This window comes from Abramis brama, assembly GCF_963993115.1.
Source record: "Abramis brama genome assembly, chromosome: 1".
Taxonomy (NCBI): domain Eukaryota; kingdom Metazoa; phylum Chordata; class Actinopteri; order Cypriniformes; family Leuciscidae; genus Abramis; species Abramis brama.
Genome location: NC_139963.1, coordinates 41233520 through 41257697, shown reverse-complemented (window position 1 = coordinate 41257697; position 24178 = coordinate 41233520). Strand labels below are relative to the sequence as shown.

Genomic DNA, 24178 nt, shown 5'->3' with positions numbered 1-24178 from the left:
AGTTGCGGGTGATGTAACCGACGAACCCAAATCACAGCTTCAGAGCTCAGGCTAATGGAGGAAACCTTTGACACTTAGATCTGTCTCATAATCTACTCAAACGCTCCAACACCAGGTGGCTGTCCATTTTATGTGCTCAAATGATGCACTCTTCGGAAGAGCGAGAGATTAACGGTTTATAAGAGGGGCTCTGTATGAACGTACTAGGTCTAGGCATTAATCATAGGCTCATTATTGAACAACATTTTCATTATGCATGGCATCTAAGCCTGCAGAATTATACTGAACGCTCTATAAATTACATTAATTCACATAATTTCCTTGTGCGCTTGCTTTAAATATTTTAGCTTATTTGATGAGGCCTTTAACTGCTAATGAGGTACATTTAGCAGAATTGAATTTTTCTAGTAATTTGAATCAGATAATTGGTATGAAGCCAGTGTTATCTTAGCATTATTATATGCTATACTCTGAGTTTTTATTTTTATATTTTCAGTTTTCATTTAAATTTTTAGTAATTTTAGTAATTTTAATACTTAAACTTAAAAAAACTAAAATACATACACTTACGTTGAAGTTTTTTTCTGATTTATTTCAGTTACAGAAATTTGTAATAGTTTTAATTAACAGTAACAGTGCTGCTCAGATTTTGCCGAGGAGTGATTCTTTTTCATTCTGTTTCGCTTGTCACATGTTGGGCGGTTGCCAGGGTGTTGCTATGCAGTTGTGAAAGCATTTTGAGTGATTTTAGCATCAGTTGCTATGCAGTTTCTGGGGTGTTTGATTGGTTGTTTGCTATTTTTGACTAACAAGCAAAAACCTGATTGCTTTGAATGACACGTAACACACCCAAAGTTTAATATATTAGAATTAGGGTTTCTATGGAGGCATAATATTGATAGTCTGACTATTGATGCAAGTGATCCGAATTAAATTAATTTCAAATTACACTACTCGACTACTGTTCAAAAGTTTGTGGTCATACATTTTTTTTTTATGTTATTGAAAGAAGTCTCTTATATTCATCAAGGCTGTATTATTATTTTTTTAGTAATTTTTACTATATTTAAAAATGTAATGTATTCCTGTGATCAAAGCTGAACTTTCAGCATCATTACTCCAGTCTTCAGTGTCACATGATCCTTCAGAAATCATTCTAAAATGATGATTTGATGCTCAAGAAACATTTCTGATTATTATCAATGTTGAAAACAGTTGTGCTGCTTGATTGCTTTGTGGAAACTGTGATTTTCTTTTTTTTCCCCTTCAGGATTCTTTAATGAATAGAAAGCATTTATTTGAATTAGAAATCTTTTGTAACATTATAAATGTCTTTACTGTCACTTTAGAAAAAGTAAAAAAAACAACGTGTTATCAGTAGTGTAAACTGTCTGCCATTCTGAACCCGGCTGGAAACAGAAGACCACAACACACAATACCCATGAGACCCCTGCAGTTACACGGTCCATCCTGTAAGAGATGCTGTTTGTCCAATTCAGATGTCCGTGACTCAAGATGATCCACCATCGGACCGGTTCATGCAGTGCCAGACAGCAGAGCGGAGAAAATGAGCGCATGACGTTATATACCAGTGCTGTATGGTTATCAACACCGTATAATTTGAAGCTGTTATGTTGTTGTGAGCTGTTAAACTCTGGCCCACAGGAAGCTGCGATGTTTGGCTGTGATGTGGGCCGCTTTTGGGAGGCACTTGACAGCTTCCACACAGGTGTGTTTGCTCTGGCAGCAGCGATGTCGTAATCGCACTCGTACAAACACACACTCTCACCAGGAAGAAGGAGGAAAAGTGGCTGGCTAATGAATAGCCTTAACTGACTTGACCCGTGGATGTTTGTCTGGGCAGTTATGCAGCAAGTGTGTGTGTGTGTGTGTGTTAGTGCAGTGAAGGCTGTCCCCAGCTGGAAGTTTCACTCGTCTTTCTTCCCGTGCAGAATTGCTGTGGCAGTTTTACCCCGCGAGTGTTACCAGTGCTGTTGTAAAGTGCGAGTCTGTGTGTGGTCAATATTTAGCATAGCTTTGTGCTGTTACAAAGGGAGTTTCTGCTAATGAGGTCAGTCGCCGCAAGAAGCAGCTCTTTCTATCTCCACATTCGTCCTGTTTGCATTCTTTTATATTCCTCTTTTCCGTCCTCACTCTCATGTCTTCCGAGTGAGAGTGTTTAATGGGCTGTTTTGGCCCGTCTGGGCCCCCTGACCTGACCCACTACCACCCACCCGTTCCCTGCGATCCCTCTGGAATTCACTGGAACGGTATCGGTGAACATTTCTGAAGGGATTTAGAAATGTTTCTGAAAAAAAAACTAAAAAAACCCTGTGTAATCAACTAATAATTCTTGGTCGATACACATACTGTTTTCAAATACCTTCGCATAAATTTAAAAGAAAATATAATGTTAAATTGAATAATTTAAATGTATTGACATATATTTGAATACATTTCAGGTAAATTTTGCATTCATTTATTTACTATATTATTATGAATAAATAAGTAAATCATTTGTAGATAAATGCATATATGTATTTATAAAAATGTATTTAATTATTGCTGAAATTAAATCAATTTTATCAATTTACTTAGTCATTTAATTTTAATTTATTTTAATTTTAATTTTAGTTATTTACTTGTTCACTTTTTTTAGTTTCTTATTTATAAATTTATATTTATTTGTTTTTATTTAAAAAAAATATTTATTTATAAATGTATGTATTTTAGTTATAGTCAGTAAGTGATTATTTATTTTTATTTATTAATTTATTTAGTTAATTAATTCATTCATTATTAATTAATTAGTTAATCAGTTATGTATTTATTTACTTGTAAGTGTAATTTGCTTGTTTATACATTTCTTTATTTTATATAAAAATAAATGTATGCATTTATTTATTTTAAAATGTAGTTCAATTTCTTATTTGCTAATATTAAATTGTTTTATATATTGTAATTCAGCACTTTGTCTGTCATCGGCCTCCCTGTTCTCTAGAGATTGGCATCTGCCATTAAAACGCCCATTCCAGTCAACCTCTGCTTCAGTGTCCAGGTGTCTGTATGCCATGCAATGTGTGCAGGATAATCAGTAGAAGCTGGATCTGTCTGCTGCTGCCTTTCTAAATTTGTTCCAGTAAATGCAATTCCAGCACTTTTAGGCCTCTTTTCCTCTCGTCTCCTCCTGTGAGCAGTGTAAACAGCCTTTCCCGTTAAAACTGGACAAAAGGGGGTGAGATATTTGTGCTGAGCTTTCCTCTTCAAACACATCTCCCCTTTTCCTCTGCTGGAAATAGAGAAACAAATGATTCCAAGACAGGCAGCACTTCCTGTGAAATGTCAGACACTAGTTTGCTTTTGAATTTTTTTATATTGTTTTTATTTCCTGTCTGAGTGTGTGTAGGTGAGACGGTCATCCTTGTGATCTGGACATGTGAGAAAGACGGAGCCTCTGTCCTGTCAACGCTTTTTGTTTTTCCTTTTTTTTCCCACTGTGGTTCAAAAGGGAGACTCTCATGAAGAAATTCCGGGGGTCACGTTTCACCTCAAAATCAAAAGAAAAAATAAGAAACAATTATATTTTGAATAAGAAAACGTAAGCCTATTTTAAAGGTTCTTCTATGAAGGGGCTTCATAGAGATAGGAAATAAACAGGGGTGTGTTTCCTGTACAACGACGTAACTCGCTGCTTAACTACCATAGTACGACGCATCATTGAAGAAATCAAATTGGTCGTTCAACCACGTTGGTTAATGATGTCACGCAATAACTTCTTTTAATGTATAATTAATACTAGACGTTTTGCTATAAATTACGCACATGACATCTGAGGACTATTTCTCATTTATTTTGCTTTATTTCCAGATTCAATCATCGGCTCGTTCTTACCTAGTAGAGCATGTTTGCACATGCACACTCTTTAATAACAGTGCTTTAAATCTCTTGACAATCTAAAAGATAAATTACATTTGTATGTATTCTAAATAAAAGGCACAGGTTGTACTGAATGTCAGCTTGCTTATTTTGCTCACGACAAGGATTTCATGTCATGTCCACATGTCATGCAAACAAGAAACTATGCTTCTAACCACAGCTCGAGGGCTGTCGTTCAAACCACACAACTTTGCGATGCTGTTTGCAAATGTTTGTTGGAACTATGTTTTCGGGAAACACAGACTCGTTGAACTATATATAACGACGGAACTTGCGACCATAGTTGGCTAACGATGCTTTTGGGAAACGCACCCCAGAGCGTTAGGGACAGACTGTGTTAGACAGGTGCTGCAACAATGTCAAATATGTGTAAAATAATGTGTTTTTTTAACATTCAAGCATGAACCCAAAATCAAGACCTCTTTAAGTGCCTTTAAGATTGATTTATTTTTAAATAGTTATTTTGATGACAACCTATCCCCTTATCATCCTGTCTGAACATCTTCTTTTTCAGCATCAAGTTTATTCACAACAAAAATAGTTGTATGATGGAAAAAATAAATAAAGCAAAAGAAAGAAAGAACTGTTGTTTTAATTTTCAGGTGATAACCTTGACATTTCTTGTGAGATACACACACTAAATATTTGTTTTATTCCTAAACACTTGTACTTAAACCAACAGAGAAAGATAAATAATTGCTTGGAAGAGAGAGGTTAAGTGGTTAAAGAAGATCCATAACCCTGTAAATGCTGTAGGTTTAAACCATAGAAGAGAAAAACCCCAAAAGGTAGAAATGTATGCTTGAAAGAAAAAGTTTACTTCATACTGTTAATCTGCTATATCAAAGACATGAAATTGGCATATAATAAAATGTGGGGAGAGACATTTGGATTTCCTCAGTTTGATTTATTGACCTTTTTTTGGACAGTGTCATAACTTTTTAACTTGATAATGTGTGCCAAATATGCAAGGATACACAAACGCTTAGTATTTATCAAATTTTTCCATTGTGAAATATCATACTGACCTGGAAGGAAACCGTATTGCTCAGATGTTGATCTTTCATATTTCAGGAGAATTAATGTGGGTTTGACCAAGTATCAACATTGACTTAAATTTGTCTTAAATTCCTTAGGAGAAATGAAATCGATTTGTTCAGTCAAACAAAAAACAAAACAAAAATCAATCAGTTGCTGACGCACAGTGAGTGAAACTACCGTTCAAAAGCTTGGGGTCAGTAAGATTTTTAAATGATTTGGAAACAATTCTTTAATGCTCGCCAAGACTCTATTTTTATTTGATCAAAACTACTGTAAAACACTAATGTTGTGAAATACTCCTACAATGTTTTCTATTGAGATTCTATTGAGACTTTGAATAAAAGTCTCCATTTGCTCTACTTTTAATCTCACTGGTGTTGTGTTGATTTTCTTTTGTATGCCGAAGCTTAACAGTGGATTCGACTGTCTTAAACTGACAATTATTACCATTGTTTCTCCTTCCCTCCATCCCAGTCTGTCTCTCTTTTCCTCTGGCTTCCTCCTGTTGTTCTGCTGTCTTTCCTCCCTCCCAAACATTCCTGCATTCTTTCTTTTTCCTGCCTCAAAGCCCACTGTCTACTTCAGCTGGTTTTCCTCAACGTGTGAGGTGTTTTTGTGTGTTTTTCGTGCAGGATGAGGTCAACACACTCTCCGTTAAACCTCATTGGCTGGTACTCTTTGGGTAACACTGATGCTTGCCTCATCAACACTATAAATATTCATTTATTTTGCTTTTAAGAGGCTGATTAAATTACATTTAAGAGATGCTTCTGACAGCCAGCCAATCATTCGAGCTTGACTCCTTTGGCTTGGATTCAGTGTGGGTGTTACTGTCGATGAATCCATCCATCACTGAAGGAAGACAGACGGACTGGGAGATAGACAGACGTATAGACTAGACAGATAGACTGCATACTCCGAGCTCAGACAGACAGATGGATCCCAAAGGAAAAAGTGTGTCCAAAACAGCTGCGATGTTACACATAAAAACACGTAGCTCGTGGCCAATTAAACTGGGTTTTCCCTGCCTCATAGCAACCCTTTGCAGTGTAGATAAACAGATCTACACGTCTGCTCCTCATGATTGATAAGAGCAGTGTGTGTGTGTGTGTTTATATACGTTTATGTTAGTGGATGTGCTTTTCTCCACCCTACAGTGATACTGATACAGGGAAATCACTGATAATCCAGACTGAAGTTGTTAATGACGCTTTATCAGTCTGACTTTGTCCCTTTCTATCTGTTGTGAAATAGGGTCGGCACTTCATAAACACATTCGCATATGGATGTTTTGCCGTTTTTGGCCCTGAGAATTGTCGAGTTGTTTATGTGGGATGAATTGTATGGCACAAAATGCAGTTAAAAAGTATTTTGAACACAGAAAGACAAAAGCCAAGTGCATTGTGTCAATGTAAATGTGCATTTTCTAAGATTTTATATAGCAAATAAATGATGTTCTTTCTGTTCATCAAAGAATCCTGAAAAAAATGTTTAGCATTAATAATAATAATAATCATAATTCTTAAATTATGCATAAATCAGCATATTAGAATGATTTCTGAAGGATCATGTGACACTGAAGACTGGAGTAATGATGCTGAAAATTCAGCTTTGATCGCAGGAATAAATTACATTTTACAATATGTTCAAATAGAAAACAGTTATTTTAAACAGTAATATTTTTTCACATTATTATTGATTTTACTGTATTTTTGATCAAATAAAGGCAGTCTTGGTGAGAATAAGAGACGTTTCTTTCAAAAACATAAAAATAGTGTAAAATAATTGAAATGCACACAGCCTGTCATGAAATGCATTTTGTTTATTCAAATGTCATGAAATCATTAGATAGTGCAGTTCGTATCGCATAATTCATTTTGTCTTCAAACTTAGTCAGCTTACACTTGGCACCTAATATGTTTCACCCATAAATTACCATAAAGACATTTTTTTAAGTGAACGATTCAGTCCTTGTTTTTTCTATACACTGAAGTTTCACTCTTGTTGCAGTGAGATGTGATTTATTTAGTGGGTTTTTTATACCTGTTAATACTAAATATAGTACATGTGCAAATAGTCTTATAGAGTGGGCCATAAACAGTTTATATGGGAATATAAACAGTTATATTCACATATAAACATTGATCAGTGAACATACATAGAGTTTTTGTTTAATAGACTTTAAATGGAGGGACAGATCTCTCAGATTTCATTAAAAATATCTTCATTCGTGCTCTGAAGGTAAACGAAAGTTTTATGGGTTTGTAACGACATGATGGTATGGAAGCTTGTTTCCGCCACAGAATCAAAAGTAAAAAAGTTAATTGCGACTTTTTATCTCACAATTCTGACTTTTTCTCTCACAATTGCGAGTTTCCATCTCTTTATCTCAGAATTGCAAGATATAATGTTGCAATTGTGTGTTATAAAGTCTACTTCTCGCAATTGTACGTTTATATCTCGCAATTCTGACTTTATAACATGCAATTGCGACTTTATATCTCGCAATAATTCTGACTTTATTTCTCCGAATTATTGCGAGATATAAAGTCGCATTTGCATGTTATAAAGTCAGAATTGTGAGATGTAAAGTCGCAATTGTGAGAGAAAAAAGTCACATTTATCTTTTAAAATGTTTTATTCTGTGGAGAAAACAAGCCTCCATATGATGGTGAGTAATTGATGACAGAATTTTCATTTTTGGGTTGAACTATCACTGAGTGTGTAGCAGCTTCAACTTGCACATGAAACATAAACACCCAGAGGACATGCAGACGTTCTGGGTTTATGTGTCAAAATCGGATGCTCTAAACCAGACATTCCTCTTCCTCTGATGTAACTTCACTGATGATTAAGTAAAAATGACGTCATTCAAGTGTTGAAGCAAGAGTTTAAAAAAAAACATTTTATCATCATTTGCTCACCCTAATTTTGTTTCTAACCTGTATGCCTTTTTCTCAGTGGGCTCCAAAACATCCTTTTACGTCAGCTGCCTTAAAGCAAAGTGCACATTTTAATTTTGATATCATCTGTTAAAGAGTTTGCACATTCAGCTGTGTTTTTCTCTTGACGTTTACGAGGATAAGGCAGGCTCAGGCTTGTGTGGACAAATAAAGGAGACCTAATGTTGGTGCTTTTAACACTTTCCCTTTGAAAGTGTGAGAATCAATTAAAGAAGAAAAGAAGGGGTGATGATTTAGGAGCCTCATTAGATTTTGTGGTCACACGTATGCACATGAAAACAGTCATTTACAGACCGCTGTGCAGATGCTCAATGTCATCTCATGTCTTCCTTCATATGATGTATCTTCAACAACATATAATTGGCCCTAAGTGGCATGTAAAAGCAACACAAGCTCTGATTGGTAGCTTCGGTCAGTCTCTTCCTGTCTAAAGCGATTATTGACCAGAATAAGCTGTAAACTAGACCAAATTCTTGGACTGTCTTGTATGTCGCCCCAAAACATTGTTAGAGCTACACTACCGTTCAAAAGTTTGGGGTCGGAAACATTTCAAGAAACATTTCTTATGAATTTTTTATCAGAAAGTTCAAAAGCACAACATTTTCTTGAAGTGGAAATAGCATTATAAATGTCTTTACTGTCATTTTTGATCAATTTAATGCATTCATTAAAGGTGGAGTATGTGATTCTCTTTTTTGTCCATTTTTTTCAAAATCACTTGAAATCCTATTCCTAACCCACTTACAGCCACTGAGTTAGAAGCACTGAAATGAAAATTAAGCAATTATCTGTGGAACGGGCAGGACTCGAAAAACTCCAGCCAATCATTTCCAAGACCACCTAGAATCATTGGACAGTAAGTTCGTCAATCAAACGGTCGTACCATACCCCCCTCCCCCATCCCCCTCGCGTGCGTGACCGCGAGAGACAGAGAGAGAGTAATGGGTGGAGTCGGGGCCAGCGTTGGAGGAAAGAAGGTAGGACCATCTGAGTTGTGTATTTTCAAAATCTGCCGGCCGTTTTGCAAATCCCATACCCTACCTTTAAAGTATAAAACTATTAAAAAACCCAAACCTTTGAATGCTAGTGTATTTTGCTGCATTGGCGGTACGTCATCAAACAAAACGTCTTCTCTCACACCCAGCAGCTGATCAGCCGCTGATTCATTGACAGCAGTGAACGTCACTCACTCTATCAGTTTGTGGATGTGAACTTTGAAGACTTTACTCACTCAAGCTTTTCCCAGAAGACTACGCTCTTCAACATCCACATTGACACATCTCGTGTTCTTCAATGTATGCCCACTGCCCTCTAATCTCCTTCTAAACTCCTCAAAACTTATGTTTTCACTCAGTAACTTTTCCTCCTCCCACACATTTGTAGACAGGTTCAGACGAAACCCCTGTTCCCTTTCATGTTGCTGTCTACCTCTCCAGTTTTTAATTCCTTCCCCTGCTCAAAACACCAGCTTATGTTGGTCCAGACTGGTTTTTGCACATTAGTGCCAGTATATCCGGTGGACCCAGCTGTAAATATAGTCATCCAGCATGATCTTTTTGACTCTGGTGCTCTTGCTGGTTAAAATAACCTTGTGGGAACACCAGCATCCAAAACACAAGGATGCTGTCTATGATATCCCACAATCCTGTGTGTGCATTTCAACAGTTGGTTGAACAGAATAAAAATGGCTTTTTCCTCAACTTATGGCTTGGAAATAAGCATTGGTTATTAAATATGCGCTTGCTTATCTCCAAGACTTTGGAGGTTTTATGCATAGATCCAATCTTTTGACCTTATTAATTTTATTTGTTTTGTCCCTCCTGTTTACTTTCACAAGACATGACTCGTATTCAATGTCTGTGTTTACGTCAGTCTCCCTCCCTAACTAGAATGATCCAGTCGCTACACATGTTTAGACATACAGGTCAGATGTCAAGATATTGGATATGTACAAATATTGTGGTAAGTGATGCATTTAATTCAGGATCAAAAGAAAGAAGTTGACCCCAAACTTTTGAACCAGTAGTTTGTTTCTGGAGAATTGAACCTATGACCTTGTCGTTGCTAGCGCCACTAGTTGAGCTACAAGAGCTTTCTTTCCTCCTCCAACCTTGCAGTCTTCTCAAACACTTCCCACCCACTCCTTTCTCAAATTCAAGACCAGTCTCACCACCGCTCATCACCGGCCACCTTCTCAGTCCCTTTCCCCTCCCTTTACCTCAAGACTTCTCCTCTGATCTTTCCTCCATCTGACATCGTTCTTCGTGACATCATACTTTGAGCTTAACCATCCTGGTTCGTTTAATAGCCACTCACAGTGCTGTTTTAACCACTTTACGTTGCTGAAATAGCCGCGGTTCAGTTCTCCAGGGAGCCGTCATCATCATCTCCCTCTGAAAGCGTAAGTCTCGTAACGCCGCGGGGTTGTGAATGGGTTTGAGTGCCGGGGAATCCCCGCAGCCAGACAACTGATGAGCGCTCTCGTGGAGGAACGTTTTAAATAAACATCCTTTACACTCAGTAAACTTCTAAAACCAAGTGCTTGTGACTGAAGACCACCTACCAGATGCTCCATTATTTGCTCTCAAGACTGGAATATGAGCTTCAATGCCTCTAATTATTGCATTACTGTTTCCTCTGAAGTACAATGCATGCAATTACTTTTATATTCACAAATATGAACTCAAAGGAACTTATTTTGACAACCGCTTGATGTTCCTACATGTTTTGTTTGCCTTAGTTCAGCATCTAAAACTAACTTTTTGCCATACCTGCCAATGGCTGGTGACTTTACCAGCCATAAATATTTTTTACCATGTATGAAATACATATTAATTTCCGCGCTTTTCGGATGTTTGCGCACAGAAATCTGCGAGTAACAAATTTTGAGTTCCCTTTCGCATCTTCTTGTGCTTGAATTGGCCAGGCTTAAACTTCCATGACGATGAAAGTCACTGGCCCATCAACTGTCCCAAGCATCTTTCATGTTTGTTCACGTCCATGTTGTTCTCACAATATTGCATTGATAGAATTCATAAAAATGTTACCAGCCAACTGGGAATTGACACAGTTTCATTTACTCACATTTGGCGCTTGACGAGTGTTAATTTTAGGCCCTGCCTTAGTTGGATTATTAGTGGTGTTTGCTAATGCCACTATCAGTAATACATGGGTTTGGGGTTTGTTACATTTTTTGGCATGTAATAATTCAAAGTGGTATTGTTCAACTAAAATTAAATCTATAACTATTAAAAAATATATTTGAAATAAAGCCGAAATAAAATAAAGTATAAATGCTAGATGAAAAACTAACTTTTATTTGAAAAATTACAAAATTGGATAGAAGTACAGATGTTACATCATAGAAGTATAAAAGTACTAAATTACTAAAACTGAAATAAAAGTTAACAAAACTACAAAAATATACTATAACAAAACTAATAAAGTGACTAAGCACAACAAAATGATTAAAATAAAAAAATGCTAATTCAAAATATGAATGAATACTATCATAGTTTATAAATAATACTAAACAACACTAGTTAGTAACTCATCCCACACTTTTTGTGTTACAGACATGAACGATTCCTCAAGTCATGTGGCTTGTTGAGGAGATGTCAAGTATATTTACTCAGCATGTAAACATGGCATAAATACAACTATAGAGGCATTGATAACACAACAGCAGCACAAGCGAATAAACACTGCTTAGAGCCGGCAGCAGTAACGGGAGAGGTGTATTGTGGGAACAGAGTCAGGGGTCATGTGTAGTGACTGACACTCCAGAAGCTGCCGAAAAAAGACAAAGAATGGAAGTGCATTATCAGGGTCATAAACTTGTAACACTAACGATACTCTTTGCCTTCACACAGGCACGGTTGTTTCTTATTCGAGGGTGTGTGCCTCGGGAAGAGCGCATATTGAGCATTTACTGTTTGTTGTCTTGTGTACAGTTTTGTAAAACGTGTTTCTATGGAGATATGACGTGACGTGAAGCGTGTGATACAGTAGCGTTGACATGGCCGTGCTGTTTGATCTCTGTGACTACAGCATGTACTCAACACTTGTTATTCCAGCTGTAAAGATAACACTGATATTACTATTGAACTGAATTCAAACTGAGTATTGTATTTGTGTTTTTGAATTACCAATAATTGAATGATAGAATAATCTAATGTATCTCTTTTTTCCCCCCAGTGACATATTTGATGCCATGTTCCCGGTCACTCACATCGCAGGGGAAACGGTAATCCAGCAAGGTACAGTATATAGAAACACCTGTAATTTATCACACACTATATTAGTAAGGACATCAATTTGGAATTCTATTGTTTTTATATCAGGTTATTTTCTATCACCTAACCGGAACCCTAGCCCTAAACATAACCCTCATAAAAACCTATACAAAACCTGTGCAAAAAAAGGCTTTTTAGCTAGTGATGTCAGGGTCACTAGGTTTCACATTTTTGAATTGTGAGGACATTTTGGACCTCATAGTCAAACCTGTACACACACAAACACAAACATGCACACACACACAGAAAAAATCCAAGGGTCTGAAGGATGACTTAAATTTATATTATTATTTTATATATTTCATTTAAAAAAATATAAACAATTTTTTTATTATTATATTTTTAAATAAATATAATTAATATTAAAATATTTTATATATTAAATAATATAACTTTAAATGAAATGCTAAAAAAAAACATTCAATCAAAATGTAAATGTAAAAAAATAATTCTCTACTTAATATCTTTTTAAATGTAATTTCATTTTTCATTTCTTTTTTTTTCTTTTTTTAACATAACAATTTTTACATTTCTGGAATCACAAAATTAATTGTCAAATAATATATCAACACTCAGAGTTTCCAATTAATAAAACCTGTGGAAAACAAGCAACTTTGCCATAATTACAGCAGGAATACTGGTGGAAATAGTTTACCTTATAGTGGTTGGATTTTAAATATTGTGTTGGACATTGCCAGGCCTTCAAAGGAATTAAAGCTAATAAATAAATAAATTTGATTCTCTAAATGGAGGATAATGTATGGTTAAGGTTAAGTAATGATAACATCTGGAGAATAATTTTACTACAATCTAAATGGTCCTATTATGATACACTCCAATTGTTCTTAATATTGTAGTATTTTGGAACATAACGGCACATGAAACCGAGCTTGCGTAGCTAAAGGGGTCTGTGGTCATGTACTTCTGTACCTGTGTTTTCAATTCTATTTAATGTTACATTACTTTTATGTACTTGCAGTGCACATACAGTGCATGCAGTGCAAAATACAAGAGTGCAAACCTAAGGAAATCATTATCAAAAGAGCAAATGCATTGCAGATTGTTTTAGTTAGAAGGAGCAGTGGGTGATGAGCGTTTTTTTCTATAGTCAAACAATGAGCTCTTTTTGGTTTCATGTGGAGTTCATAAAGCAATTGAGATTGCACTCTCTGTGCAATGCAATTCTTGAAACCAAGTTTCAAAGCATTTATCTAACAAGGACAGATTGCCCATAAAAGTAGATCTAGGAATGTACAAAGTTTGTGTGTGTGTGTGTAGAAGTGTGCATGTGTGTGTTTTTGTTCTTGTCAAATATTTGACTGCACTCTGTGACTCAAGGATCTGTTGGCCAAAAAACAGAAACTTCAGAGCAGAGGTGATAAAAGACAGGAAGACAGGAACAATACTAAGAAAAATGAGCTGAATGGGTTGAAAGAGAGAGAGACGGCGAGTAAGAGAGGGAGAGGGCACTAGCGATCGGTGAGTGTGTTAAGATAAATTGCTTGTGTGATTTACGAGCGCTTAGTGTGTTCGGTGTTAATTAGCCCCGTGAACCCGCGTGAACTCGGCAGCGCACGGATCACGGACTCTTTTAACTCTTCGGCTCACACAAACACACACACACACACACTTGCTACCAGGATCCCAAACACCAACTTCAACACACACTTAAACCTCAAAGACCCTCTGAACCTAAAGAAATGCTTTATGTATGGCCTTTAACTTGGAAATGTTGATCAGAGCCTGTGGCTTCTGGCACGCCCAACCGTCCATTAAACTCTCAAATGGGGTGTAGAAGATGAAGCCTGGGAATCATTTAGATGACACTGTCCTGGGAGGTGGTGACGTTTTTAAAGTGGTGTACCATCTTTTATCTTTGATATGCACGGATGTGTTCTTGGGAAATTGGGAGTTGGAAAGGGATGGAATCTGGGAAAGAGACAAAATTATTTATCTTTTCCTCCTTTCCATCCTGAATTTAAAGGTCCCATGAAATTAAAATGGGAGTTTTGTGGGTTTTAGTCCATTTTTGTTATCTGCGGGGACTCTTAAAAGGTTGCAGAATTAAGTTTTAGCTCATATATTAATGGATTTAAAATAGTGAGCATAAGAGACTTCTTTCAAAAACATTGAAAAATCTTACCAACCCCAAAGTTTTGAATGGTAGAGTATGTTCAGTTTTTTATGTAGATTTTCACTACTGAGCAAAAAAAATAAAATAAAAAACAGGAGGGAAAAAGGTTTATGTACTGTATCTGTAGTCTTCTCCCTGAAGTTGGTTGATTGGAATAAACTCACGACTTTCTCATTTCTTTCTCAGGTGATGAAGGAGACAACTTCTATGTGATTGATCAAGGAGAAGTTGATGTGAGTTCAGTATTTCATACCTGTTTCTACAGTCAAACTCATACATGTACTTGTATATGCAGCTTATCAGGATAGACGCATGAAACTGACTTCACTGAAGTGCCCCTATAATGCTTTTTCTGATTTTACCTTTCATGCAGTGTATAATACAGCTGTTTGTGAGTGTGAAAGGTCTGCAAAGTTTTAAAGATCAAAGTGCACAATAAATGGACTTATTGTTTCCCAAAAGAAAGAACAGATTCTGAACTGCCTGAAACGAGTTGTCAGTAATTCCAGTCTCACTTCCTGACCTATGGTCTATATTGGCTGCCTTGCGAACAACGTCTACTTTGACCCTCAAACACTGTAGTTGTAGCTGAGACCTAGAAGAGTTTTTGTCGACATGTCAAGAAGACGCTGTTTTCTGTGCTGCGAAAGTAAATGCACTTTGATGCACTTCCAAAGGATGAGAATCTGGGCGTGAATTGATATGTTAAAACTGACGCCATCGTTACTTTTACATGTCACTGTATATCAAGTGCTGAGGAAGATCCAGAGCTGAAATTCATATTACGGTAATGGCCGTTTTGTTTTCAGACACGTGCTGTAAGCTGTAGACCAGTCACAACAGACTGGGCCATCTGACCAATCAGAGCAGAGTAGACTCTCGGAAAGGAGGGGTTTAGGGGTCAATCATTTATCGAACCGTTTCAGACACTGTGAGAAAAGAGGTTATGCTGGAATGTATATTATGTGAAAATTAAAGTGTTTTTTGACGTTGGATCCATGTAGACATATTATAGGAGACCTCCAACAGAAAATTAGGAACCTTTAAAATATCATAATAGGGACACTTTAAGGCCCGCCACAGCAGTGAGCAGATACTCTGGGATTGATTCATCTACATCTGCAATATTATTTATCAGTATAACACATGTAATGGGGTGAATCACCTCAACAACAAAAAAATAATAATTGTTGCAATGACAATTAAGCCCCCCATATTCTTATTAGTGTAAACAAATTATAAATATGCAAATTATATATTTATACATATTGATATTTTTGTATTTTATGCTAATTCATAAATATAAAAAATAATAATATTTAAAATAAAAATCAGTACAGTAATGAAAGTTTGAGATGGGAATGTGCGTAAATGTGCCAATTTACTCTTATGTGCAAGATTTAAAATGATGTTTTTTTCCCCTATTGACTTTGCGTTGGAATGTAACCTGGGAATGTAAACCTGTGACGTTCACACAATTAGGATATAGGTCTGTATGATAAAAAAAGAAATAAATCTTACCCACTGGCCTCTTTTAACACTAAAGAAAACTGGAACACTGACTGCCATTGTTTTGTCTTCCCAAAGATGGCATGGATAAAGTTCAAGAGAAGCGATGTGTCATTATCTCCACAGAGAATCCATTTCCCTGTTTTGTTTTAAAGAATCTTTAAAGTAGATTTTCTTTGAAGCATATGATTTATTGAGAATTTGCTTTTATCACCCTGAGAATCTGTAGTATTTTCCTTCCCCCATTCTTGGTTTATCAGTAAATATGATTGTTTATTTAAAAGGGACCTTTTCCACACTTTTCTAGCATTTTATTTTTTCCCTAGAGTCCATTTATAATGTCAGTTATGGCTTCTTGAAGTCATAGATTCATTTTTATGAGCATTTTCCACGCTCTCTTTGACTCTTAGAATTTTTCTACTATATGTAAATTATCTCTTTACATGTGAACAGACTAACAACCGCCATGCCAAGTTGCTGAATAGTGAATAGTAAACATGAATGAATATGAATAGAAACTATCCTTTTTTTGCGAAAGAAGTCTTTTATGCTCACCAAAACTGCATTTATGTAATCAAAAATACAGTAATATTGTGACATATTATTACGATGTAAAATAACTGATTTCTACATGAATATATTTTAAAGTGTAATTTATTCCTGTGATCAAGGCAGAATTGTCAGCATCATTACTCCAGTCTTCAGTGTCACATGATCCTTCAGAAATCATTTTGATATGCTAATTAGGTGCTGCATTTTTCTTCAGGATTCTTTGATAAATAGACATTTTGAAAAGAACAGCATTTAACTGAAATGGAATTTTTTATATATATATAGAATTGTCTTTATAATGTATATACGGTCACTTTTGATCAATTTAATGCACCCTTGCGGGATAAAAGTATTAATTTCTTTGAGGAAAGAAAAATCTTACTGACCCTGATAAAAGTGGAAAGTCATATGGTTGTGACTTAACATTGACAGTTTTTAATTGGCCCATTCTGAATGGTCAAGCTGTTTTTCCTACCCAGACTGAATCTGAACACTGTATCTTAATATTCTTCATGTTATTACCAGTCTTGTTTGTCTCGAGACTCTTCTCCTTGTGTATGTGCTTAGTGATCGGCTGTGTGAACTATCAGTGCTAATATTTCTCCTCTGCTCTGGATGAGCTCCGAGGGCGCGTTGAGTCAGCACTGGGTCCCTGCCACATCAGATTGAGTCGTATCGAGCTCTTGGGTCAGAGCCAGAGCGCCAAGAGCCCGAGCACAGAGCCACGCTCGCTCAATCCACTGTACGCCACACTAGTGCTGACAAACGCATGCAAAATACATGTTTACAGGCGGTCTTCTCCTGAGCACGTTCAGCTCCATAAACCTCCCAGACATATACGCAAACGTGCTGGAATGTCAAGATGCGTCTTGAATGCGACGTGATGTCTCTCATTAGCAGAAAGGATAAATCTCCTGTGACTTTGGAGCGCTTAGTACTGCATGCTAATCGAGAGTGTGTTCAAATTTGGAATTCATTAACGCTCGCTTACTCTCTCATGAAGAAAAAAAAGCACTTTCAGTCACTTAAAGTCATATTTCTAGGACTGCCCCCTAATAGTCAACCAAACTTTAGTCGATGAGAAGAGGCTTGGCCAACAAAATTAGCAGAAAAACAAACTCCTCAGGAATCGGCAGTCCGTGGAGCCATGCAGTCCATGACGGACAGATGGTTAATATGGCTGTTCCATGTGGTAATTATGTCGAGCAAGAAATCCAAATGAATTATCGACCTCAAACATTAATTATCATTTGAAACATGCGAGTAGTAGCCTAATGTTAAGCACTTTACATGGCCACTCGCTTTAAGGTTAACATAGATAAATGAGCTATTATTAGCCACATATCCAAATGTTCATGTGGAGTGTGGAAGCTAAATTACTACAGCGCTTGCTGCATGATGTTTAACGTAACATGCATTTCTCCCTATAGGTGCATCTACACTGTGGAGATGACGAGTCAGCGTCATCAACTTCATCTTTGCAGCCGATACTAACTCAGAAAACACTAGTATAGTAATAAATAAAAATGTTCAGACCGTCTTCTTTCTTTTTTCCCCGACACAATTATAATCATAACTTTTGCTGGTATGCTGTGCAAGCTTTTTAAATTTATATTTTAAAGCCCCCCCCCAACGTTTATATTTAAATAATTGAATTAATATCATAAACTTGCGACTAGTCGAATAATGGCTTAAATGAACAACTACCAGTCGACTAGAAAAGTCTTTGGTTGCGGCAGCCTTAAATGTTTGCCATTATTTTTGTCTGTTGTTCCAATAAAATGACTGAAATATAGAAGATAGAAGGGTTATTGCAAAGAAGTTCTCACCTTAAGTGACATGTTGGCCATCTTTGAGGAGGCTTTGACCCAAACCTGCTCGAGTGGCCGGTCTGGAGAGCAGAGATACCTGTGGAATGTGTCTTAGATGGCTGGCAGAACGCCTGGCCCGAGCAGGACCAGCGTTTATTTCTGCCCCGTGTGTTAGCGTTTTTTTTATTATCTCCCCTCATAAAATCAACAAGTGGATCGTGTGTCCACAGGTGAAACCCAATCAGTCTCTGTGGAAAGTGAGAAAGAGGCTCTTTGTGCTCTTCTATGCGTGTGGCTGTTGAAAGTGAGATATTCTCTTCGGCAGCATCTTACCGTTATGCCAAAATGAAAGACAAAACAGGGGAAAGAGTCTCAAGGTGTTATCTAATTCCTCGTAAGACACCCTAGAGGATCCAAGGTTGGGAAGATAGAAGGTGCGAGCTGTGTGTTATCAGATCACCTGCTTCACTGTGAATGCCCTTGACTAGCATTAGTATGAAACGAGAGTTCAGTCAGTTCTTTCAGATAACATGAAATTGAAACAGTTCCTTGCTACTTTTTGTTTAAATGTGCCTTTTTTGTGTATAGGTCATCAATGCATATTCTAAAACAAGTGTTTGTTTTTATCATCTTAATCAAAGTGCAATTGGTGAATTTCATAGATAAGAATGACACAGAGATATGAAAATGTTTCTAACATATTCTAGGTATTTTCTAACATATTTTTGGCGTAATAAGTTGGAGCAGTACATACTCTTGCGGGAGCAGGATTGAAAAATCCATCCCTTAGAATACATCCATTATAATGCAAATTAGATTTTATTTTACATTCCAGTAATGAAAATTTTGGGGAACTTGGGGAACTTAACTGTCATGACAATCATAATATTCCTAAAAATGGCCCCGAATGTTCTAATTTATTATGGAAGCTAATGCTGTTGTCTTCAATTAACCATACAAGTTATTCATATTCATGTGTATGATATACAGAAATATGTAATGATCTTTCTCCTTCTGTTCGCAGGTGTATGTAAACGGTGAATGGGTGACCAGTATCGGAGAGGGTGGTAGTTTTGGAGAATTGGCTCTGATATATGGAACTCCTCGAGCTGCTACTGTGAAAGCCAAGACTGACCTGAAGCTGTGGGGCATAGACCGAGACAGCTACCGACGCATCCTTATGGTAGAAACACACTCACACACTCAGAATTTTCATTTTAGGCTGAACTGTCCCTTTAAAGGGGTGATGAACTGAGAAATCAAATTTTCCTTGAGCTTTTGACATATAAGAGGTCATCATACTATAAGAATATCCTGTAAGTTTCAGAACTGAAAACACCGCCTCCGCAGAAGATCAACGCCATCTTCAACACTGCCTGTTTAGCCCCGCCCACTGATTCGCACATTACATGAAACTCATTATAATATGCAAAACTGTTATCCAATCATAGCAGTGGGCGTTTACTTCCAAGTCTTCAATGCGGCACGCCCATAAAAACTGGAGCTAGGCTCAAAACCAAGGTAGAAAATAGCCTATTACTTTTTCATTTTGATGTTTTTGAATGTAAAAACCAAGCGAACGTCATAAGCTGACCTCAGACAACAATATTATCTTTTTAAAAAAAAAAGCCAGTTCATGACCCCTTTAAATGACGAGCCAATTGGATGCCCTGACTTTCCAGATTTAAACTCTTGACCATTGTGCTGTTGGCGTTCTCAAAACTAAACCAAACTTTCCACCCTTTGGTATTCTTGAACTAAATACTTTCTGTCTCACTAAACAGTGTAATCTGCATCAAGTGCTCCATCTGTAGCAGTGTTTGTGTTTGTAGAGTGTGTGTATTTGTCTGTGTGTGTGTGTGTTGTGGGAATGAATAAATGAATATTTCTAATGCCCTGCAAGCCTCCGTGGAAACTGTTCTCAACAGAGCCTGACAAGGGACCAATTTAGATTTTTCTGTCAGGCCATCGTTTCGCTTTTCTTTCTCTTTAGTGTCTTCCTCACTTTCTTATGCAAACACGCACTCACCATGCAGACTTACTCTTAACAACACACACACCGAGTTCTGTGAGAAGAGAGACAGACTGTCAAGATTTCAACTATGCTGAGCTGCTCTTAATTAAACCAGTAAAAGATCTCTGTGTGTGTGTGTGTGTGTGTGTGTGTGTGTGTGTGTGTGTGTGTGTGTGTGTGTGTGTGTGTGTGTGTGTGTGTGTGTGTGTGTGTGTGTGGCTGTAGTCAATTAGAGATAAGTCAGAAATTCATAAAGCTGTTTATGAAATTGTCATATTTCAAAGTGTGTTTGATAATGTGTGTGAGAGAACCTGTGAAATGACCTACACTCATGTTGGTTTTGAAACAGTTTAAAAACAGCCGATGATCAGTGCCGATGATATCCTGTCAATCAAAACGGTGCGGTAAAACATGACCGACTACAACTCACACTGTGTGTAAAGAAAATATCTCGTGTTGAGTTAGTTAGGGCAAGTTTATGCAACAATAATGCATTAAAAGCTAAAAACAGCTACAGTGAGGAAAATAAGTATTTGAACACCCTGCTATTTTGCAAGTTCTCCCTCTTGGAAATCATGGAGGGGTCTGAAATTGTCATCGTAGGTGCATGTCCACTGTGAGAGACATAATCTAAAAAAAAAAATCCAGAAATCACAATGTATGATTTTTTAACTATTTATTTGTATGATACAGCTGCAAATAAGTATTTGAACACCTGTCTATCAGCTAGAATTCTGACCCTCAAAGACCTGTTATTCTGCCTTTAAAATGTCCACCTCCACTCCATTTATTATCCTAAATTAGATGCACCTGTTTGAGGTCGTTAGCTGCATAAAGACACCTGTCCACCCCATACAATCAGTAAGAATCCAACTACTAACATGGCCAAGACCAAATGAAAATTTGCCATAAATTTGCCATGAAGACAAGTGCTTATGAAAACCAAACTATCAGTATCGGCATCGGCCGATATCATTCCGAATAGTCGGCTATCGGTATCGGCTGAGAAAATTCATAACGGTGCATCTCTAATTAGATTTTTATTATGTATGTATTTATTTATTATTATTTGTATTATTATTATTATTATTATAATAAATATTATTAGCTATTTTATCCCTAATTCTCCAATTAAATGATTTTAAAGGCTTTTTATTAAAATGATGTTAAAAAAATAAAAAATAAAAATATATATATATATATATATATATTAATTTTAGTATTTTTTTAATCTTTTATTTTTATTATGGATTATTATTATTATTATCTTACTTAATTTTTTTCATCCCTAATCCTCCAATTAAATAATACCAAATATAATAGTAAATTATTAAATATATTGCCCAGACTTACTTGCAAGCTAAACACTGAATTTTGGTCAGTTATTTAAGTAGACATTTACATTTACATAAATATGCACTAGTCTAGAATGCAGCTTTAGTTCACTTTTCTATGGATAATATTTCTTGTTTGCTCAAGTAAAAGGATCTCTACAGACACTTATTTAAGCTACACAGAGTCTGTCTTTAGAAAACATATACTGTTTATTTGGGATATGTGGGTGAACTAATCCATTAAGCTTGACCAACACTTGCCGGAACGCTGTAGATCACGTTGTCATGCCTCACTTTAGTGTCTGCAGGCCATCTTAGATGTTCTTCTGATGTTTTTGTATCTTCTTCTCAAACACCAGGGGTGGAGAGGTCACTGACCTCGTAAAAGAGAAGATCTTCACGGCCAGTCAGTGGCTGGAAGTTTGCATTTCGTTGTCTCAAAATATGAAGACGGTTTAGTTAATAACTCAGAGACTTCAGTCTCCATTTCTCCTCCATTTAATCTCATTCCGGTCTAGGAGAAACAATAGAGACAAAAAAGAAGATCATTTGTGATTTTTCTTAACCATGGGACCGTCTCCACTTAATGTGTTTCTGTGTGTTTTATCTGAGTATTAGAGAGAGACAGAGCTGAAAAAGACAACACTAGGAACAAAAGAGAAGGAAGCCAAAACTCTGCTTTAATCTGTATGTTTATAGTTCTTCTTCAGCAGCGTGTTTGAGGAAAGTCCCCCGGCTTTGTTCTCAGCGCTGTGTTTCTTATTCTTGTTCCGCAGAGACTGATTAGAGGGCAGGAGGTTCTGTTACCTGATGTCCTCAATGTGTCTTCTAACTGCTGCTTCAATGTTTTTTTTAGGGAAGCACGTTGAGGAAGAGGAAGATGTATGAAGAGTTCCTTAGTAAGGTGTCTATACTTGGTAAGTAGAGTAATGGGAACATTGTAATGAGAATGATTTTTATCTGTCATGTCAATCTTGCATAAATTGTTTGATTAAATTCGAACCCCTTGTTTATTAAACATGAGAAAACCAGGATTTTGTAAATCGTCCATGAAACGAATCTTACATTGCATTAAATGCTGAGTAAATTAGTGTAATGTTGGTTGTTTGCAAAAGTTTTCAGTAACGACTTTACAATAAGGTCTCATTTGTAAATTGACGTGTCCATGTGAACAACTCAATGCAATTTTTTATGGGTTTATGATCTAAGAACTTCTAGTATGCATGAAAATACATTTAATTCATATTACTCAGTACTTATTTGAGTAAATTACAATGTAACTACGTCACCTTAAAATAAAGTATAACCCCACAGAGAATTAATCAAACATTCATTAGAAAAACATTGTGTGCTGGTGTTTTAAATTGAATAACTCTGATCTGAAGAACCTGTAAAAGAGCTCAAGAACTTTTTCTTAATCTCCAAATTTCCAAATAGCAACTTTATGTGGACAAAAAAGGTTCTTTAGAAGCTGAAGGTTCTATGCAGAATTTGAAGAACCTTCTATTTCTGAAGAGCCCTTATTTCTAAGAGTGTAGCTTTGATTGACAGACACCACTGCCAGATTCTACCCGGACTTGCATTCCAGCGGTTTTGTTTGGTGTGAGAGAGACAAAGAGGAGCGAGAAAGAGGAACATTAAGATGGTCAGTTCTGCGGTGACCCCTCGTCCTTCAGCACCCTGAGGTCACTCGTCGCTCTAAATGGGGTTATTAAATGGCTGAACAAACACACTCCTCCTCTCGGTTTCCTCTATTTTTCTTTCGCTCTGTGTTCTCCGTTTCACAGCCCTGTCACGGCCTGTCTTCAAACACCCAGCTCTCTCGCTCTTCAAACCTCTTTTCTTCGCTCGTCTTCTCGCCTTTGAGGGGGGCATGTTTTTGTTTGCGCAAGATTCTTTTGAGATTGCGGTGAAATCGGTACTGTTTTGTGAAGTCTTGGCACGTTTTACCATGGTTTGTGAGGTCCTGACACTTGTGAGGTCTTGCGCAAAAAACTGCTTCAAAAAATAAGAGTCATATTTTAACATTCTCTCGTTACGCCACGTTACATGATCAGAATATCATAGCAACTTTGTGATGTACTTTTGACTTTGACTAGTAAGCAGTCTCCTACAATGTGCTAACAGCCATTCATAATATGCAATAATTAGCAAATATTTATTTTTATTGTCATATTGGTGTTTTTAAATTAAACAATTTTATATAATTAAAAATAAAATAAAAATTACAAATTAAAAAATAAAATAAAAAATCTGATAATTTTATATATATATATATACAATAAACTTTTTCTTTTGCGTCGTCTTTCACAATTGTTCTTGGAAGTCCCCATCTGACATTTTCATATTTTAAATGTTTTAGTAAAAATGTGTGTTTGCAAATTTTGCTGTTTATTGTCATATTAATGCATATAAATAAACATTTAAAAAATGAAATATTTTATATAAATATATTTAATATTAAATTAGATAAGAAAATAGAAAATATGCTGTCTTGTCCTAATAAAAAATAATATGCAATAATAAGCAAATATTTATTTTTAATGTCATAATTATTATAAAATGAAAACCTTTGACTTCATTAAAACA

At 36.3% G+C, this 24178-nt stretch overlaps 1 protein-coding gene across 2 annotated transcripts in view; it reads left to right on the top strand.

Annotated features, from left to right (window-relative positions):
- Positions 1-24178, top strand: part of prkar1b (protein kinase, cAMP-dependent, regulatory, type I, beta) — a 54970-nt gene that overhangs the window by 17565 nt on the left and 13227 nt on the right. For both annotated transcript variants that reach the window (XM_084119154.1, XM_084119153.1), the window contains exons 6-9: positions 12138-12199; positions 14556-14602; positions 19266-19424; positions 22446-22506. In XM_084119154.1, the coding sequence (XP_083975280.1) occupies positions 12138-12199; positions 14556-14602; positions 19266-19424; positions 22446-22506 (329 nt within the window). The remainder of the gene's footprint in view (positions 1-12137; positions 12200-14555; positions 14603-19265; positions 19425-22445; positions 22507-24178) is intronic.